The 18,460-nt window shown below is 54.1% G+C and overlaps 1 protein-coding gene across 3 annotated transcripts in view; it reads left to right on the top strand.

Moving 5' to 3' along the window:
• The first annotated feature begins 930 nt into the window (after positions 1-930).
• Positions 931-18,460, top strand: part of ALPK3 (alpha kinase 3) — a 56,040-nt gene continuing 38,510 nt past the window's right edge. The window contains exons 1-3 of one of the 3 annotated variants that reach the window (XM_045058750.1): positions 931-1,140; positions 6,163-6,201; positions 9,601-9,722. In XM_045058750.1, coding sequence (XP_044914685.1) covers positions 998-1,140; positions 6,163-6,201; positions 9,601-9,722 — 304 coding nt within the window. In that variant the 5' untranslated portion in view covers positions 931-997. Of the gene's footprint in view, positions 1,141-1,753; positions 2,035-6,162; positions 6,202-9,600; positions 9,723-18,460 lie in introns of those variants that run through there. The other 2 variants (XM_045058752.1, XM_045058751.1) reach the window with 2 other exon arrangements.

The following is an 18,460-nucleotide window of genomic DNA, read 5'->3' as shown; positions in this document are numbered from 1 at the left end:
ACCTGAGCTGAAGTGTGAACCGTCAGGTCATGACCTGAGCAGAAGCCTGGCGCTTGACAGAATGAGCCACCCAGGTGCCCCCCTCCTTTGCTCTAAGTTCCTAATGACCGTAGCCATCCAGCTCCAGGCACTTACCCCATAAAGTGCTTTCATGGAAAAAGGAGAAAGAAGGATGGATAAATGTTGGTCACTGCCAACATTTAGAACCAGATTTAGGCAGTGCTTACAACCTTGCTCTGGGAATCGCCGCCGGGTTGAATTGTGTTCTGGGCGTCAGGACGCAGCCATTCCCCCCCCCCCCCCACGGGTGCTGGGAAACCGAGGCTGGGTGGAGAAGGAGCTGCAATTATTCTGCCAGTGGGTTTTGAGCCCTTCGTCCATGCTGGATAATGGACGGGAACACAAGACGCACCCAGGGGAGCTCTGACCTCCCGGGGTCACTCGACGGAGACAGGTGGGTCTGCCTAAGGTGGGGGGACTGCAGTCCCCGAGGCGAGGGGCAGCCGGGCTGTCAGCAAGGAGAAGGGGGCCGGTCCCGGACCCCCTGGGCGCCCACGCCACTTGCCCGGCCCGCAGCTCCCCGGGGGCGTCCGCACCTTCGGCAGAGCCCGCGCTTGCAGGGTTGCGAAGGGGCGGGGGTGGGGCGGGGGAAGGAGGGTTGGCGGGAAGCCGGGGTCCCGGGGCGTGGGAGCGGGGACACAGCGGGAGGCCTCCCGGGGCCGGGCCCCGACGACGCCGGGGCGGCTCGGGGGCTCGCGCGGGGCCGGGGCCCGGGGAGCGGACGGACGGGGAGGCGTCGGGCCCTCGGGCGAGGCCCGGCGCCCCCCTGCGCCTCGGAGGCCGTGCTCGCCGGCCCGGGGCCGGGGGAGGGACAGCAGCAGGTGACGACGGCCGGGCCGCGGGGCTATAAATAGGGGCGCGCGTCAGCCGCGGGCGGGAGCGGCGGCCGGCGGGGCAGGGGCCTGGCGAGCGGGGCGCGGCAGGGGCCGGCGGCGGGATGGGGTCGCGCAGGGACCCTGGCCACGGCTGGGGCGCGGGCTGGCGCTCCGGGGCGGGCGGCGACGGCGAGGACGACGGGCCAGTGTGGATCCCCAGCCCGGCCAGCCGCAGCTACCTGCTCAGCGTGAGGCCCGAGACCAGGTGAGCGGCGCGCCGGGGGTGGGGGTGGGGTGGTTGGTGGGGGGCCGGCGGCGGGACCCTCGATGGCACCCGGGCGCCCGCCTCTCGGGTCCAGGCGCAGTGGCCCTGAGGCCCCTCGCGGCTCCTCTTGTCCTGACCCCTCAGGGCCCACGGGCCTCGGGCAGAGAGAGGAGCAGGGCCCCACTCAGGGGGAGGTCTCGGGGGGCCACGAAGGCCTCCCTTCTGTCCCCTCTCTTCCTCCCTCGGGGCCCACGGTCCCACCCGCACCCTCACCCGGCAGCGGCTCCTCCCTGGCCTCGGATTCCACAGTGAGCGATAAGGGGATAAGGGACCGGAGTGGCTGAAATTCCTCCCTGGCTAGAAGGGAGGGGAGAGTATTCAGGGGGTGGGGGGACCGGAGAGATGGGAGGGGGGCGCTAGGGGGACCCCCGCAGTGGGGGATACTTAGCTCGGGGGTGGTGGTGTTGGGGGTGGTGTTCACCAGGAAAAAATTAAGGTTCTTCTTTTTGGGCAGATGGGTTCTTCCTCTGGGCCCGGGGCTGTGGTCTTCCCCAGGATCTCTGTGGGGCTGGTGAGGTGAAGGGGGGCGGGGGGATGAGGTGGGGTGAGGTTGGCCCTGTCTGAAGAGTCAGAGCTTGGGGTTCCGAGGGGAGCCATTTGCCCTGCCCAGGTTGGGGGAGCGGGATGCCAAGGGAGGGGTCCGGCCATGAGCCCTTGGCTCCTCTGTCAAGAGTGAGAGGTGTGGCTGCTGTCTTTGTTTTAGGAGCTAGACTACCCACAGACAAAGACACACGGTCGGTCAGTAGAGAGGCATACGAGCACCACATGGCAGGTGGACACCCAGGGACACATGTACTGCCATGGAGACGGACATTTCCTGCCCCCTCTGGGCAGGTCAGTTTCCCTCCAACTCTGGAGCCTGTTTTCCAAAGGGAACCGTGATGGTTAGCTGTTGGGACAGTGGCTGTGTCACAGCCCCAGAACTTGGCTTGTTGTGGGTTATGCAGAAAACAGCCACTCCTCTGAGAAGCTGTCTGGGGACCTCTTGTCCTCCGTTCCTAAAACAGCACCAAAACAGGCATCAAGGACGTTCAGGAAAAGTCCCAGGCACTTCCTCGTGAATTGGCTGAGTTCTGTTGACCTTGGAGTTGGAAAAGTTCAAATGTAACCGGAACCGGTTTCTGCATAAAACTCGTCAAATGGTGTCACATGTCTGGGGCAGGGCTGAGGGCTGGCATCGGTGACTGAGTCAGACTGGACAAGGCCCCTGGCTGCCAGGAAAGAATGCCCCTTCCTCCTAACCATTGACTCTACCGAAAAGCTGGAATGAACCTGGGACATTTACTCCAGCCTGTGGGGGGAAGCTGACTTGCTTGTAGGAGCGTCACTCTTGTCTCCCACTTGTCACAGTGACTTGCCTGGGCTTTGCCTCCTGCATCTGGCCTTTGTCAATACGGCAGAACAAATAGAAGAGAGGCAGTGATGGAGGGAGGGAAGCAGGGGCGGCTTGAAAACCAGGCAGAATGGGGAAGACAGTGGATCTGGACTGTTGGAGAAAAAGCCGGAGAGTGGACACCTACCTTGATGGTAGATACATTTTAATTGCCTAACCCATGAGCACAAAGCAGTGGGCCGGCCTGAGAACTGCAGGTGGGATCAGGGAGTGACTGGTTCAAGCCCCCTGAACCTAAATGAGAATGCTCTTAAAAGGATACTCTTTGCATCAAGCATTTGGAGGAGGCAGGGCTGGGGCGGTGTGAGAGAGGGTTTTCTAGTCCGGGCCTGTGGACCCGGTTTTGCCCCTGCCAGCTGGCTACAGACCCCGACAGGTCCTGAGGGACAAGGAGGGCCAGACTGATCTCACCTCCGGAAAAGCCTCTGGCCAAAGAGGGGAGAGTGTGGATGTGAATGGGGCTGTGTTGGGGAGAGGAGGGGAGGCGGTTCCCACTTCTCTAGCGAGGCCTGACTCTTGCGTTAGAGCAGGCAGCCATGCAGTCTTCTGTCCCTCAGAACAGCCTGACTGCCTGTGGGGATGGGAAGAGGGCCCAAGACATGAAGGAGAAAGAGGGTCCCTTGAGGACTTTGCCAGCTGTCCTTGGCTCCAGCCCAGATGAACCCTGACTATCCCAGAGTCCTGACTGAGAGGCAAGTTCTGTTCCACTCACTCTTGGCTCCACCATTTTCTGGGTCTCCCTCTATGCATGGAGCTCACGAGGCGTTGTTCTCACGGGCCCTTGTGAGGACGGGCTGCCCCTTGGGGACCGATGGACAGCTGGGCTGGGGCCTGGGCCACGGGAAGCTTTGGCCCAGGTCTAGAGCCTGGATCCCTGCGCATACCTCCCCTCCCCTGAATCCACAGCCCTGAAGTGGTTTCCAGTCAGTAGTCAGCTCAAGGATATTTGTAACGCCCGCTGGGGGCAGAGTTCCAGCATGTGGACGGTCCCAGCAAACTATAGGCCCAGCCTCCTAGGGCGTCCAGCCCCTAGGGCCTCACCCCTGTAGAAGACGGGGCTGGGGTAGGCTGGAGCAGGGTAAGGAGGTATAGTCGGGTGGGTCTAGTTATGACTAACTACCTTCCGAGGGACACTCGGAAGCTTTAGGAGTCTCTGTTCCCCCATTTCTTGGAGACCCTGGCCCAAGGGGGCTCAGAGGAACAGCAGAAGCTATGGTGTTTGCTACAGACAGCTTTGGAACACCTCTTCTGTCCCGCTTAGGTCAGGCAGGTTGTCTCAGACTTTCAGGGAAACTGAGGCATCAGGCTAGGACTTTCCAAGGGCCTTTTACATCCCAGAATATGTGAAAGCCAAGAAGAATGGGAGGCCCCGGGTTCCACAGCCAGTCCTGGCTCCCTCCAGGCTCACTTTTCCTTCTTTACCATGAGGCCTTTCCTTCTTGGGCCCTGAATTCCCATCCTGTAAAGTGAAGGTGGCACTAAGAACTGTTCCAGGGCTTTCTGCACCAGCGTTTGGTGCCCCTGATTCTGACCTCCTCACAGGTGGTAAAGGGAGAGTTTCCTGCCTGGATGGGGCCCTAAGCCTAGCTTTGGCCCAGTTGGCAGGGCACGGGCAGCGCTCCCACTTTCTGAAGATAAGCTGCCTCCGTGGCAGAGGATTCCTCCTGCCGGATCTGGCTGACAGCGTAGGGGTGAAGCCCGGAGAGCGCAGGACAGGGAACAGAGCAGCCCTAGAGAGAGCCAGGGAGGGGGTCACCATCGCAGCTCAGTCCCTTATCTCCTTGCAGGTGGCACCTGTCATTCTCCTCTTAGAATTAGAGAGCTCATTCTCTCCCTCTCCTTCCCAGGGAAGAAATCCAGACCCACCAGAGGACAAATCTCTCAATTACGAGGTGAAAGGCAAAGGAAGTTCATGGTCAGGAAAGGATGGACTTGGCCAGTGTCTGGGAACCATGAGAGGGTCTGCCCACGCGGCCTCCAGAGGATTTTTAAAGCTCTGAGCAGAGGCAGCTGCGTTCTCGCTCTTTCCATCTTTTCTGGAGCAGCAGCTCCCTCTGGGGGGCGGCACCCTTCCTTTTTGAGAGATGCGTTTGCCTTCCCTCTCTCTACCTTCTTTCCCTCTCTCTCCCTTCCACAAAACAGCTGTTGAATGGCCGCGGTCAGCTGAGCACTGTGCTAGGAGCATGGAAGCTACAAAAAGAGCTAGGTCTGAAGGCTGGGTGGGCAGCAGGAAGGAGGGAGGGCTTTCCAAGCAAGGAGGCCAGAAGGATGGGCTCAGAGGCCGGGCGTGGACATGTCCATGGCAGTTAGGGACAGGTCTGGTTCCAGTGGAACATGGTATTGGGAAGGAGAGAACGATAGTCATAGGGAGTGTGTGAGCAGATCAGGGAGGGCCTTGCACGCCCAGTTAAGGAGTTGAGACTCAGTGTAATGTACAATGGGGGGGGGGGGCGGGGACTGTCACATTTTTTTTCAGGGAAGTGGTGTGATATGCGGGGCGAAGGGAAAGGGGGCTGAGGTGGTCATCGGATTTGGAGCCGTGGGGGTCTCCATCAGAACACGACAGCAGGGGTAGAGCGAAAGGAAGAAAGCAGGGCCGAGAATTGTTGACCGGCTGGATTTGGGACCTGGAGGAGAGGGAGGGGTCCAAAGTGGCACATTTACGGTTTGGAGTTTGGGAGGATGCTGGAGGTGGCCACACACCCAGGAACCCCTGAGAGGAAGCCGTGTTTTGGGGTAGAGGTTGAGGTTGGGTTTTGGGTTATAAAGGGACAGACCATCCCTGTCCTCATAGGGGCAGCTGAAGGGAGTAAGAGTGGAGGGGGTGGCCTCGCCTGGAGGTGTCTGTGTGAAGAAAGGTGGAGGGAGGGGCGGGTGGGGTGGTCTCCCTGGGTGGATCCGCAGCCCCCAGCTAGTGTCCCCTTTCAGCCACCCAGGGCAGGAGGGGTGATCAGGGCCCCTAGACATAATGGGCCCTTGTGCTGGTCTGACCGAGCTGGGTGCCTCCTGGCTCCTGCTGAATTAACCGCTTTGTTTTTCTCCTCTTCTCTCTTCCAGCTGGTTTGCCTTGTGTGGCCCCTTTAACTGTACTTTAACCTATTAATGGGCGTCCTCCAAGCCACCTGTCTCCTTCCTAGCCCGTTAGGGGATTTCTAGGAATGGGGGCTCTGCTCCCCCCAAAAGCCAAAGTGGGAGCTGCCCCCAGGCTGGTGTGCCGTGGGGTGGGGACACGCGCCAGGCAGCCGTGAGCCCCTCTCTTGGGGGCAGTGACCCAAGTGGCCTGGGACACATTGTTCTCCAAGCGCAGCCCCACGGGGCCTTCCTTCCTGCCTAACCATTCCCCTGGACTCTGCCGCATTTAACGAGCTCTCCGTTTCAGATACACCGGTGTGCCTGGTGGTGAGGCCACTTGCTAACTGGAGCAGGCCAACTAAGACAGCTGGTCCCTTTTAATAGAAAGGCCTCCGGGCCCCAGATGGTGGCCAATTAATACCCTGCAAACTGTTGTTGGTTTTGCCTCCTCTCCTTGCTCTTCTGGCCTAATGATTCCATTTGCTGTTTTCGCTTAGCTTATCAAGCAACCGGTTGTCTCACCCCAGCTCTGGAAGGTAAACGCACATTGCATTACATTTCTCTGACTGCCTTTTTCTCTCGGGTCTGGGCACTGAAGGGCCTCCGGGTGACTGCTTGTGCACTAATGGGGCTGCATGGGGTGAGGGGAGGGCCGGAGGGCGGGAAGGGGGGGAGGTGTGAGAGGGCACTCACGTGAGCGTGGGTCTCACAGGGGCCAGGGTTGACGCCTGCATGGACCGCTGAAAGGCTTCCTGGGACCCAGAAATAGGCAAGGCTTCTCCAGATGCCTGTTACTGTATGTCTGTGCCCCCGGGAGAGGCACCATGGGGCCAGGACAGAGAGCCACCAGCCATGTGACCCACTGACCCATCCTAGGTGTCTGCGGTGTTTGTGATCCCCTGTCTAGATTTGACACCTCATTGTCTATCTTCTGACGCAAGGCTAATGACTTCAGCGTTTCTCTCTCAGTCTCTTCTCTTTCTACCACCTCAGTTCTCCAATTTCCCTCCCTTTGGGCTCTCTCCATCCCTGCGAGACTATGAACTCTTTGAGGTCCGGGAGTACCACGTTAGCGTATGCCTGCCTTCGCATGGTCTCGGAATCTGCTCCAGAGCCAGGCAGGACTTGAGCATCAGGCTCATAGTCGGGGTTCGCCCATCGAATGCCTGTTCTCTTGCCTCCCGAGCTGGGGACAGCTTTCTCCCGCGGGCTGAACTGACTTCTATCCTAAAAGTCGGAACATTTCCTGGATATCTCCCACCCCTTGGGCTCCATCCCAGACTCTGGTAGGTCTGGGGAGAGTCGCCTACGGTTTCTTTACACAGAGAAAGGTTTCTGAGAAGGCAACTGGTCTCTGAGTAGCTAATCATGTCTACCGACATGATTAGCGCCTACCCTGTACGTTTCCTTTGATATAGGAGAACATCAAAGAGGCTTTGTTCTGGGTTGGTTGATGATCTGGAGGGGGTGGAGGGGAGGGGATCACAGCCAACTCAGAGGGGAGCGGTGAGTGCTAACAGAGAAAGGATCTTGGAAGTTTCTTTAAAGCAAGGTCTAAGGGCACAGTTAGGGTCCTTTGCGCATTGTGATAAGCCCACGGTTCTGGTGTTCTTTAGAAACACACGATTAGTTAGGCTGTGCTATCCTTATGAAGTCACGGAGTTGGAAGGACTTGGAGGTGTCAGGGTGGGGCCAGACTGTTTCCAGATGTGTGGACTTCTGGCTTTCCAGGAGACTGGAAGCAGCCCTGCTCAGAGTCTATCCAAGTGGTCTGGAGGATGGGGACAGAAAGCGGGTGGACCTTGACCGCATATGCAGTGACTCTCCCTGCCCTAACGCACCCCAGCCCCACCCCGCAGAGGGTGTCCATCTAGTCATGCCTTTTGGCAGTTATGCATGAGTTTCCAATGCAAGCATTTTCTATAATGTAACTTAGAACCTAGTGGCTTTGGGAAGATGAGTGTACTTTCCCATTCAAGAGAAGTAATGAAATCAAATAACTACCTGCTACTGAATATCTAGCATGAACACCCGAAGAAAATTTCCTTGAAGCATAATTTCCTCCTTTTCTCTTTCCAGTAGCTTCTTTCCTTAGACTTGCCCAAGTAGCTTCATCCTTAAGAGCCTAAGCTGAGTATTAGATCCAGGCTCATGCTTCTGAGTAAGATAGGATTCTGGTTTTGCAGGGAGGACGTAATCAGGGATGTTCTGAATTAGCTGCAGAAGCCTGGAAGCCCGATGCCTTTTGGCACGGCACTTTCCTCTGGAAACGGTTGGTTGCGATTTGGTATTCCCCAGCCAGAAATATGCGGTCGGTATGAGAACAGCAAGAAACGTGTTCAGATGTTGTGTCTCCTGAGTGTCAGGGAGTTGAAGGGCCCTCTGTATCTGAGTGGGGTAAAGGCAAAGGCAGAGCACGATAGAGGAGGTCCAGATGAGAGTATCACAGCGGGTGTTATGGAACCCTGACCGCACGCCCAGTTCAAGCGTTCAGGTGCGTGAGAGCTTAGGGTCCCCTTTCTGGGCAGTCTTTGTGGGCGAGGGCTCCCGTCAGTTCCCCGGAGGCCCAGGTGTCTGCATTCCCCTGGAGACACCACGGCTGGACCCCTGTTGATCCAGAATCTTACCTGATCCCGGACGCTCTTCCTGGGATATCACCTTTCTCCTCAAACTCTAGACCAGAATGCCACCCACAGAAATGATGAGTTGAATGTGGACGCCCTCCCCGCAAAAGTCCTCTTTGCCGTGTTCCCACGGACACTCTCCTGCCCCTGGCGGAGAGGTCGCGGGCAGACGCATTGCCCAGGTGGCCGCCCCTCCTCCGAGGCACAGAGAACGGCAGCTTTGAATGTTTTGTCTGTCTGTCTCCAGTTCCCCCTGCTTCTCTTCACTTCTCCCCTCCTGGTCCTCACTGCTGCTCACCACGGGGTGTGTGAGTGGGGAGGGGAGGGGGGCTGGGCACGGCTTGTGCACCACACAACCCGGCCATGTGGTTACGCTTCACACCTCGGGACGCGTTGTGTCTCTGCTGGCCTGTGAAAGGGTTTGGCATGGTGGTTTGCTTCCCGTGCCCAGGAAGGAGAGGACTGTACATGCTGAGCAGCGTCGGTGAGTCTGTGCTGGACTCAGCGAGCCCGCAAATGCCCTTGAATTTTGGGAGGCAGATTGTCCCTATGGAACTGCAAGTCCTGGCTTTTGCAGGAACGGATCTGTTGATGGTTTGGCGGTCGTGCTGGTCGGTCTTGGAGCTGGCCGCCATGTATTCACCTGAGCACGTGGTGTCCGGGGATGGACCCCAAGAGCAGACTCTCTTTCCTGACACCCCTGTGAATTAGAGTCTACCTTTGGGTCTAGACCCCTGGAATTGGCTGGCTTCTTCTTCCTCTACTCCGGTCTTTGCTCATAAATTCAGGGCCTTTTCTTCTGAGCGCAACCTTTAGGGGAGGCCCCTGAGCTGTGTGTCCTTGAGAGTTGACTGGCTTTTCCCTCTTTAGCATGAATGGAAGCTCTGCTGTGCTGGGGTCCCCGTCTCTGAGGCCGGATCTATCTATATGTGTGCCTCCCCCGTGTGCGAGCTTTCCTGGAGATAGATGGTCTAGGGTGAAGCAAGGCCTTCCGATAAGGATGGGAAGGGGATGGCAGGGCTGGTGGTTTGGCATGCTTAGGATCCTGGCCCATGGTCAGAAGCCTGCCTATTGGAATGGGTCTGTATCGGGATTCTGTTCAGCCCCTTGGTACCACCCCTGCCCCCAGTGTGGCCAAGAGATCTGGCTCCCTTGAAGAAAGACTTGCTCAGGTACTGGGGCCGTGGCCACAGGATGGTGGACGGACGTGGTAAGATTTAAGCTGCTTTGGACAACACCGGTCCAGATCGGACACCAGCGGAGATGCTGGCGGGGGGAGAGCCGCTCTGAATCGTTCTTTGCCTTTCGTAGGAGCACCTTCTGCTCCATCATCGCGCAGCTAACAGAGGAGACCCAGCCGCTGTTCGAGACCACGCTCAAGTCCCGGGCTGTGTCCGAGGACAGCGACGTCAGGTTCACCTGCATCGTCACAGGTAATGAGGCCATCCGTATGAGCCACACCAGGGTCACAGCACACAGGAGGGTCCAAAGGGGCTGTGGGGAAGGGCAGGGAGGGGGTTGGCTGTGTGCACAAAACTGTGCAAGTTGACATTTGTTTCTTAGCTTTCTCTCCAGCTTAGTCTCCCTGCGTGGGCTGGGGTCCCTTTTTCCTCCCATTCTGGAGCCACATCTACAGCCTGCTTCTCTTCAAAAGCCTACCTTCAGTGTAGTTCGATACCCTTAGACATACGGTTAATGAATCTTAGCTCCAAGGAAAGAAGCTGTCCAATTGAAAGTGGTTTTTTTTTAATGTTTAAAAAATGTTTATTTTTTCGTTTTTAAAAAAAATTTTTTTTTAACATTTATTTATTTTTGAGACAGAGAGAGACAGAGCATGAACGGGGGAGGGTCAGAGAGAGGGAGACACAGAATCCAAAACAGGATCCAGGCTCTGAGCTGTCCGCACAGAGCCCGACGCGGGGCTTGAACTCACAGACCATGAGATCATGACCTGATCTCGACCGAAGTCGGTCGCTTAACCGACTGAACCACCCAGGCACCCCCAAAAATGTTTATTTTTAAGAGAAAGAGAGAGTGAGTGAGTGTGTGAGTGAGGGAGCCTGATGTGGGGCTCAAACTCAAGAACTGCAAGATCATGACCTGAGCCGAACTCAGATGCTTAACCAACTGAGCCACCAGGGTGCCCTGAGGTTATTTATTTATTTATTTATTTATTTATTTATTTATTTATTTATTTATTTAGAGAGTGAGAGAAGGGGAGGGCAGAGAGAGAGAGAGAGAGAGAGAGAGAGAGAGAAAGAGAATCCCAAGCAGGCTCCACGCTGGCAACACAGAGCCCAATGTGAGGCTCGACCCCACAAACTGTGAGATCATGACCTGAGCCAAAATCAAGAGAGGGACGCTCAACCGACTGAGCCACCCAGATGCCCCGAAAGAGGTTTTGGAGGCCATCTTCCCAAAGATCCCCATTTTAAGCTGAGTGGTCTGAGGCTTGTGAATCTCAAGCCTGAGAGACGGCGATGTATCACGATTCTGACTGCAGACCCTGGAGAGGGCCCGGCTGGCTGGGATGCTGGCTCATCCCCTTTCCAGTTATGTGATACTGAAGAGGTTGCCTAACCTTGCGTGACCTCTCAGCGCCTCATCTGTGAGGCAGGGATGACCACAGCGTGAACCTCCTAGGGTTATTGTGGGACTGAATGCGTCAAGACCTGCGAGATCTTTGGAATGGCGCCTGGCTACAGTTAGTACCATACAAGTGTTGGAAATTAAGCCTATTATTATTTGCGTTTCTCTGAGCTCCATGGTGGGACTTGGCAGAACAGGGAGTAGAGTGATACTCCTTGGAAGAGGAGGTTGGTGGAGTGATAGTACTGGAAAGCCGGCTCTGAAGAGTGCCTCTCCTCCAGACCTCCCAGCAGGGTCTCCTGTTGCACCACCTTGACCTGCTGGCGGGCCTGCAGGACTACCCCTCCCAGCTGTGCAGCCGTCTGCCAACGGGCCCAGGTCAAGGTTCCCTCCGAGAGCCCATTTTTTTTTTTCCCAGTAAATCAAGGGCATTGGTGGTTTCCAACTGTGACGTGCCCTGATTCCGGGGCACCTGTCTGGCCCAGCCAGCAGCTAAACAGCTTCTCTGGGATCGGCTTCTCCTGGGCAGTTCCCACCCTTACCCAGAACCCTCCGAGCGCCAGGCTGAGAACACTGTCTGTTCCAGGGGACACAGAGGTGTGCATCTATTCCTTACCTTTGTACAGCGTAACACATTTTGCAACATTCATCTGTTTCCATTGTCATTGGATTCTGACAAAACCTGGTGAAGTAAGTGCTATTATTAGTCAAGTTTTACGGAGAAGGAAGCCAAAGTAGGTTAGGTGACGTGCGAGGAGGAGGTAACTACTGCTCTCTAAGGCATCTGACTGATGCCTGCTACGTGACCGTGATCCTGACGGTGTTCTGAAAAACCCGACTCTTTCACAGATCTGTGCTTTTACATGTGCTGTTTTCCCCCTCCAGAAAGTCCTTAATCCTTCCTTTCAAAAGAAATGAATTTTTATCTGATCAAATTAATACAAGCACATAGTTTAAGTGTTCGCGTTATACTAAAAGGCACGTATCAAAATACAGAAGATCCCCCCCCCCCCCGCCCCAACTTGTCTTCCCAGAAGCAACCATTTTCACCTTTCAGCTGTTTCTTCTGGTGTCTGCATTTCCATGATGCTGAATAGTATGTGACCACGGCTTACTTTGGGGACTTCGGAGTTTCCTGCTGTCTGGTCTTCCTGTTATGGTAGATAGCGAGTTGGCTCTCTCTATCTTCATTTCTTCTGTTTCTCTTCACTTACCTTCTCAATATGGTTGTATCATGATTTTTGTTTGAGTGAATATTTACTGTTTATCTTGTTTCTATGAGATATTATTCATACCAACTTTGTAGTATACTATGTTACTTTCTTTTGTCTTTATTCAAGTTAGTACTTTCTTTAATTTTTCACCGAATTGGTTTTTTGCTGTGTATTGCTGCTTTTTCTTATCCCATCCGATAGCCTCTTAAAACACTTTTCTGCCAAAAAAAAAAAAAACAAAAAAAAAACACCACTTTTCTGCAAGGTCAGTGCCGTCGGTACTCTTGTTAGCTGCTTTCCTTGGGGACACCCCTTTTGGAGATCACCGTTCTTCTGTCTGAACTGGCGGCCTTTTAGGTCCCATACCCAGCTGTTATCCCGGGGTTTCCCTTGGCCTTTCTCCTGGGTTTGAGTCAGGTTCCTGGATCCCATGCCGTCCTTTTTTCTGGGTTTACTCTCCGGCTTTACTGACCTACATCCTCCAGTAGATTCATCAGGTGAAAAAGCCATTCTACCCCAGGTGGCACGACAGCAGGAGGCATGGTGATGGCGAGCCCTCCACCTGCCTCTCGTTTGAGCCATTCTGCTCCAGGGTGATACCGTTGTTCCGGGCGTCTGACGCAGTTGGCATCCTGGGATCTCCCTTTACCATCATCCTACACATTCCCTTTACCTCTCTCCTGTGATGGGTTTCCCGTTTTCTATATTCCATGTTTTTCTTTTTCTTGACTTGCATTCTTGTTTTGGTAGCTTCCTAGGCAGAGTATGTGGGAAGTAAATGTTAGACAACTTCTGTCTGAGGATGTTTTTTTTTTCCCCTCTTTATATTTTACTCTTTTTAAATAAAATTTTTTTCAGCATTTGTTTTTTGAGAGGCAGAGAGAGACAGAATGTGAGTGGGGGAGGGGCAGAGAGAGGGGGAGACACAGAATCGGAAGCAGGCTCCAGGCTCTGAGCCATCAGCACAGAGCCTGATGTGGGGCTGGAACTCACAGACTATGAGATCATGACCTGAGCTAAAGTCGGACGCTTAGCTGACTGAGCCACCCTGGCGCCCCTCTTTTATTTTATTTTTGATGGGGAGTTTGGCTGGGTCTAGATTCTTTTTTTTTTTTTTATGGTCTAAACTCTCAATTTATTTTTATTATTATTATTTTTTAATATATGAAATTTATTGTCAAATTGGTTTCCATACAACACCCAGTGCTCATCCCAACAGGTGCCCTCCTCAATGCCCATCACCCACCCTCCCTTCCCTCCCACCCCCCATCGTGGGTCCTGAGAAACTTAACAGGCTGGGTCTAGATTCTAAGTTGAAAATAATTGTCCTTCAGAATTTTGAAGACATTGCTGCATTGCCTTCTTGCTCCCAGTGTTAGCATTCAGAGCAGGAAGACGGTTCTTACTCCTCACTCTTTGCAGGAAACTTATTTTTCCTCTCTGGAGGCTTGTAAGAATGTTCTGGTATTTCATAATGATGTATCTTGATATGGGTGTCTTTTCATCCTGGAGCGTGCTTGGACACTTTCAATCTGGTAACCAATGGCCTCTAGTTCTGGGAAATTTGAGATTACTGTGATGTTGGTTTCTTCCTCCTGTTTTCTCTGTTCTTTCTTTCTGGAACTCTTGTTATGTGAATATCTGCTTCTCTAGACTCATTCTCTTATTTTCTTATTCTTTCTTACCCCTTTTATTGATTTGTCTTTTTTGCTCCACTTTCCAGATTGCCTCAGTGTTATCTTTCAACTCTTCCACTGTTTTTTTTAATGTTTATAATTTTTTAATGTTTACTTATTTGAATTTATTTTTGAGTGAGAGAGAAAAGAGAGAGAGAGAGAGAGAGAGAGAGAGAGAGAGAAAGAATGCAAACAGGGGAGGGGCAGAGAGAGAGAGAGAGACACAGAGTCTGAAGCAGGTTCCAGTCTCTGAGCTGTCACCACAGAGCCCGACGTGGGGCTCGAACTCAAGAACCACCAGATCATGACCTGAGCCAAAGTTGACGGTCAACTGACTGAGCTACCCAGGCACCCCTTTCACTGGGTTTTTAATTTCTAAGAGCTCCTTAAAAATTTTCTTACTGTGGTGTCCTATTTTTTTTTATGAATGTAATGTCTTCTTTTAGATCTGAGACTAGTAATGATGGCTTTCTAAAAGTTTTCTTCTCCCTGCATAGCTTGGGTTTCTTCCAATTTGCTTTTTTTTAATTTAACTTAATGTTTTGGTCCTTCATCTTCTATGTATAGGCTTTCCTAGATACCTAGGGGTCTTTGGCTGTCAGGTAGCGGTTAAGAGTGGAGACTAAAAAGCTGGTAGTTCTGAGCAAGTGGGAGGGGCCTGAAAACTTGGGGCTTCGTCTTAGGGTGGGTGATCTGGCAGCACTGGAACTGACAAAGTGAGTTTCTTTAATTCCTTCATCGTGGACTGGCTAGAGTCCCTAGTGAATGCTCTTCCCGTATCTTGCCCGGAGGGTAAAGATGTTCCGGGAACTGTGCGGATTCAGATTAGAGGGTTGGGTGGGCTCTCACCAGAGAGCATTTATTTTATGCGCAGTCATCACATTTTTCTGTTTTCCCTGGAGTAGTCATGCCCTCAGCAGTGCTGGCTTACCCTCAGGCTAAAGTTTTACCTTTCCAGATAATCAACCTCACCTTTGGCCATGCGTAGGGGGAGGAGCCATTACCTGGTGGTATGGACGGGGTGAGGGGATCCAGAGATCTGATCGTTTTTCAAGCAACTTATAATCTCTCCTCCTTCCCCTTCCCCGCAAGTGGTTGCCAGCACTTATGCGCCCGTGTTCAAAGGGTAGCTATCAGTTGCCCCGCTGCTGCCTAAGAGGCCAGCTGTCCCGGGTCTGCGGAGTCAGTTTCTGCTTGTCCACCTGCTTTCCGACCTTCAAACTATTGTTCCTCCTTCTGCTCGCCTCACCTGTTCTCCCCGTCCCTGTGGTCCCACATCTTTTAATACAAAACCTCTTTAGAGTACTTGTAGTGGGTTTTGTAGACAGAGTTTTCACTCTGTCTTTTTACCTAGAAGCCTACTCCTTTGCCTGGAAAATTCCTTCTCATCTTTCCAAGTCCAGCCCAAAAGGCTTATCCTCTAGGACATCATCTCCAGCACTTCCACGGAGAGCTCTTGCGATATCTGTTTTCCTGCTCGCACATCTCTCCCTCCAAGAAGCCTGTGAGATCTGAGAGGGTAGAGCACAAAGCTAGCACACCGGGTCTCTCTGGAGCAAGCCGGGATGCTTATTCCTTTGCGAGGCTTGGGCCACTGGAGAGGGGCTGGCACCAGGGACGGCACTCTCTCCTCTCCCTCTTCCATTCTGCCCTTCAGAGCCATGGACTCTGAGAGCAAAGTGGAGAAGCCAGACAGGATCCTGACTTACAGACTCCTGGGGCATTTTATTAAGTGCCTCCGATGTCATCACGAGGCTTTGCCCTGTTTTAAGCCTCACGCAAAGGAGCAAACTTTTATCCCTCAGTTGAGACAACATCCATGTCTCATGAGACCACCAGATGACCGTGGTCTCCTTTCTGCTCGGGAGCCCCTGCCATGCTCGGGTCTACAGGACTCCCACTTGGGGCTGTGGGATTTCCAGGGCTCTAGCTGTGTCTAACATCCATGCCTCAGTCCTCTATTGTAACTAACTTTCTCCTCCCCGCTGTTGCCCCTCCCCCCCCCCCCCCCCCCCCCGCAAGCAATCTCAGGTCACCTGAGTTTTATGTAGCAGATTAGGGAAGGGGTCTCTGTGATCACCGTAGTAGGTAAACCATTTCCAGTGAGCAAGGAGAAAATGTGGACTGTATGGGGAAGAAAGGGGAGGGCAAAGGGGGATGCAGACAAATCAGAGAACAAAGGAGACAGGGGCTGGGTCTCCCAACCTGGAGAGGTAGATGGTGGATAGACCTATGGCTGAGACTGGCCTCCCTGTGGGACTCGTGTGGTGCTCCCGGCTGGTGTGTGTGGGGAAGGAGTGACCACACGTGCCTGTCTGCCTCCCACCCTGCTGCTAGCATCCCCTGAGCTAGGTGGTGATGAGTCAGCCCCGCCAGGGCCCTGCCAGGGACAGGTGATACTTTCCGGTGGGTCCGAACCTAACAGCACGTGAGGGAGAGGGGTCTATGCCGGTTGTCCTGCTCGTGGAGCTCTGAGGGAAGCCCTCGGGGTCCTGAAGAAGGGATGGACAGCCCTGAGGCTCTTCCCCCTCAGAGTGAGCGTATGGGGGGTTAGCTTGCCTTGACTCGGCCTTCTGGCTGCTGTCTCCCCCAGGGCCCCTCTGGCCAGAATGCTGGTGTCCTTGAGGTTGTCCATCGTCGTCTGAGCTGTCAGCACAGAGCCCCACACGGGTATCGAACTCACTGACCGTGAGGTCTTGACCTGAGCCGAAGTCAGGTGCTTAACCAACTGAGCCACCCAGGCGCCCCGACTCTGTGGATTTTATGTTGGTGTGTGTGTGTGCACGCACAGACGTTGGGGCAGGAGGAGGAAGAAGACTGAGCCTTTAGACAGAACTACATTCCTGAAAAAGGCCCTTTTGTAGAGAAATGAGTCCAGTGTAATGATTACTGGGGATAAACACTTACATATTGGTCCCGCAGTCCTCACTGGAAAGGGCGCTGGTAGAAGGAAATGGAAAAGCCACGTGCCTTGTCATGTGCCAACTTTGTGACCCTGGCTAAGTTCCTTTGCTTCCCAGAGCCTCACCTTCCTCTTGTGGAAAACAGGGGTTGAAACACCTGACCTGCCTGTCTTGTAGAAAAGAGGGATTTGAATTTGGGTCTTCTGCGTATCAGCTGGATGGTTTGGGGCAGAAGCCTTAATTTCGTGGGCCTGGATTTCCTCATCTTTTACACCTGGGATTAATAACAGTACGTTCCCGTAGGATCTGTGTAGGATCCGACGAGATGACGCATGAAGAACGTTCAGCTCAGTAGCTGGCACAGAGAAAGTCCTCCATAAATGTTTGGCAGTTGTTTTCACGGGAGGGCCAAACGAAACTACATTTGAAAGCTCTTTGAAAACTCTACATTGACATCTGTCGTTATTTCTCTCTTCAATCTGAGCTTCTCAAACTGGGGATGGTGGGGACAAGGCTGCAAGTCCCCGGGCTGGTGTTCCAGACTCGGGCCTGCCGGCTGTGAGGCAGAGGTCCCGGCCTGCAGCACCACAGGGAGGGGGGGGGGGTGTCCCTGGCTACAGCTTGTGTCCGTGTGGGCATGCCTGCCTGTGGGCACACGCGTGTGCCGCTCGGAAGGAAGGACCTTTCCTGCCTTTGTGTGTTTTGGAACACAGTTCGTATCATCCAGGGGACAAGGAGATGTTTTCCGTCCAAACCCTTTGTTGCCACGGAGCCCTAAGCTGTCAGGTTGGCCCCCGTGTTTCGAAGAGGCACCCCGCGGATGGCACGGGGGCTGAGGCCTCCGCCTTCGGGCTGTGAGGCCCATTCAGTATCTCCCTCCTTGCCCCAGCTTGACTGGACTCAGGTGCCCTGGACTCTGAGGCCCTACTGGGCAGATCATGGGGCAGGGAGGCTCTGAGCCGGGCTCTTGGAGGGATGAGATCATCACACAGGATGGTGAGGACACCTGTGCTGGCCCCGGCCACACGCGGTGATGTAACCAGGGACTTTAGCTCACAGTGGAAACATGGGGTTCACTTTACAGTCAGGGTTGCCCAGAGTTTGTTCCTGGCCGCCTCAGCTGCCGCCTCGCCTCCCTTGCTCCCTGTTCCTGTACGTTCCCCGGCGTGTCCTCTGCTTTCCACCCCCACACCGTACTGTTACGGTTCCTACGTCAGGCACACCCTCCCCATCTGTCCCTTGCTTGTTTGTTTGCTCGTGTCCTTACTCACTCCTTTACTCACTCATCCAGCAGGGTTTTATTAAGTAACTACTACGTGCCAGGCACGATCTTAGGTGGCGGTGATATAGCAGTAAAGAGGATAGGATTCCTGCCCCCATGGGACATGGGTCTAGGAGAAGAGACAGACGAGGAAAGAGGAAGAGAACTCCATAAGAGTGAGGAAAAGTTTTCAGGAAATGGAGCGGGGTTGGGTTGGGGGGCAATGCTGACAGATTCGGTAGATGAGGCACGAGAATTGCCAGTTGGGGGCGGCTGGGGGGCTCAGTCGGTTCAGCGTCCGACTTCGGCTCAGGTCGCCATCTCACGGTTCATGAGTTCAAGCCCCGCTTTGGGCTCTGTGCCGACAGCTCAGAGCCTGGACCCTGCTTCGGATTCTATGTCTCCCTCTCTGCCCCTCCCCTGCTCTGTCTCTCTCTCTCGAAAATAAATAAACATTAAAAAAAAAAGAAAAAAAGAATTGCCCGTAGATTTGGCCAATGTGTGAGTCGTGAGTGACCTCGACAGGAA

Source organism: Felis catus, chromosome B3, assembly GCF_018350175.1.
Source record: "Felis catus isolate Fca126 chromosome B3, F.catus_Fca126_mat1.0, whole genome shotgun sequence".
Classification (NCBI taxonomy): Eukaryota; Metazoa; Chordata; class Mammalia; order Carnivora; family Felidae; genus Felis; species Felis catus.
The sequence above is the reverse complement of the archived record's forward strand: the minus strand, read 5'-3'. Positions and strand labels throughout refer to the sequence as shown.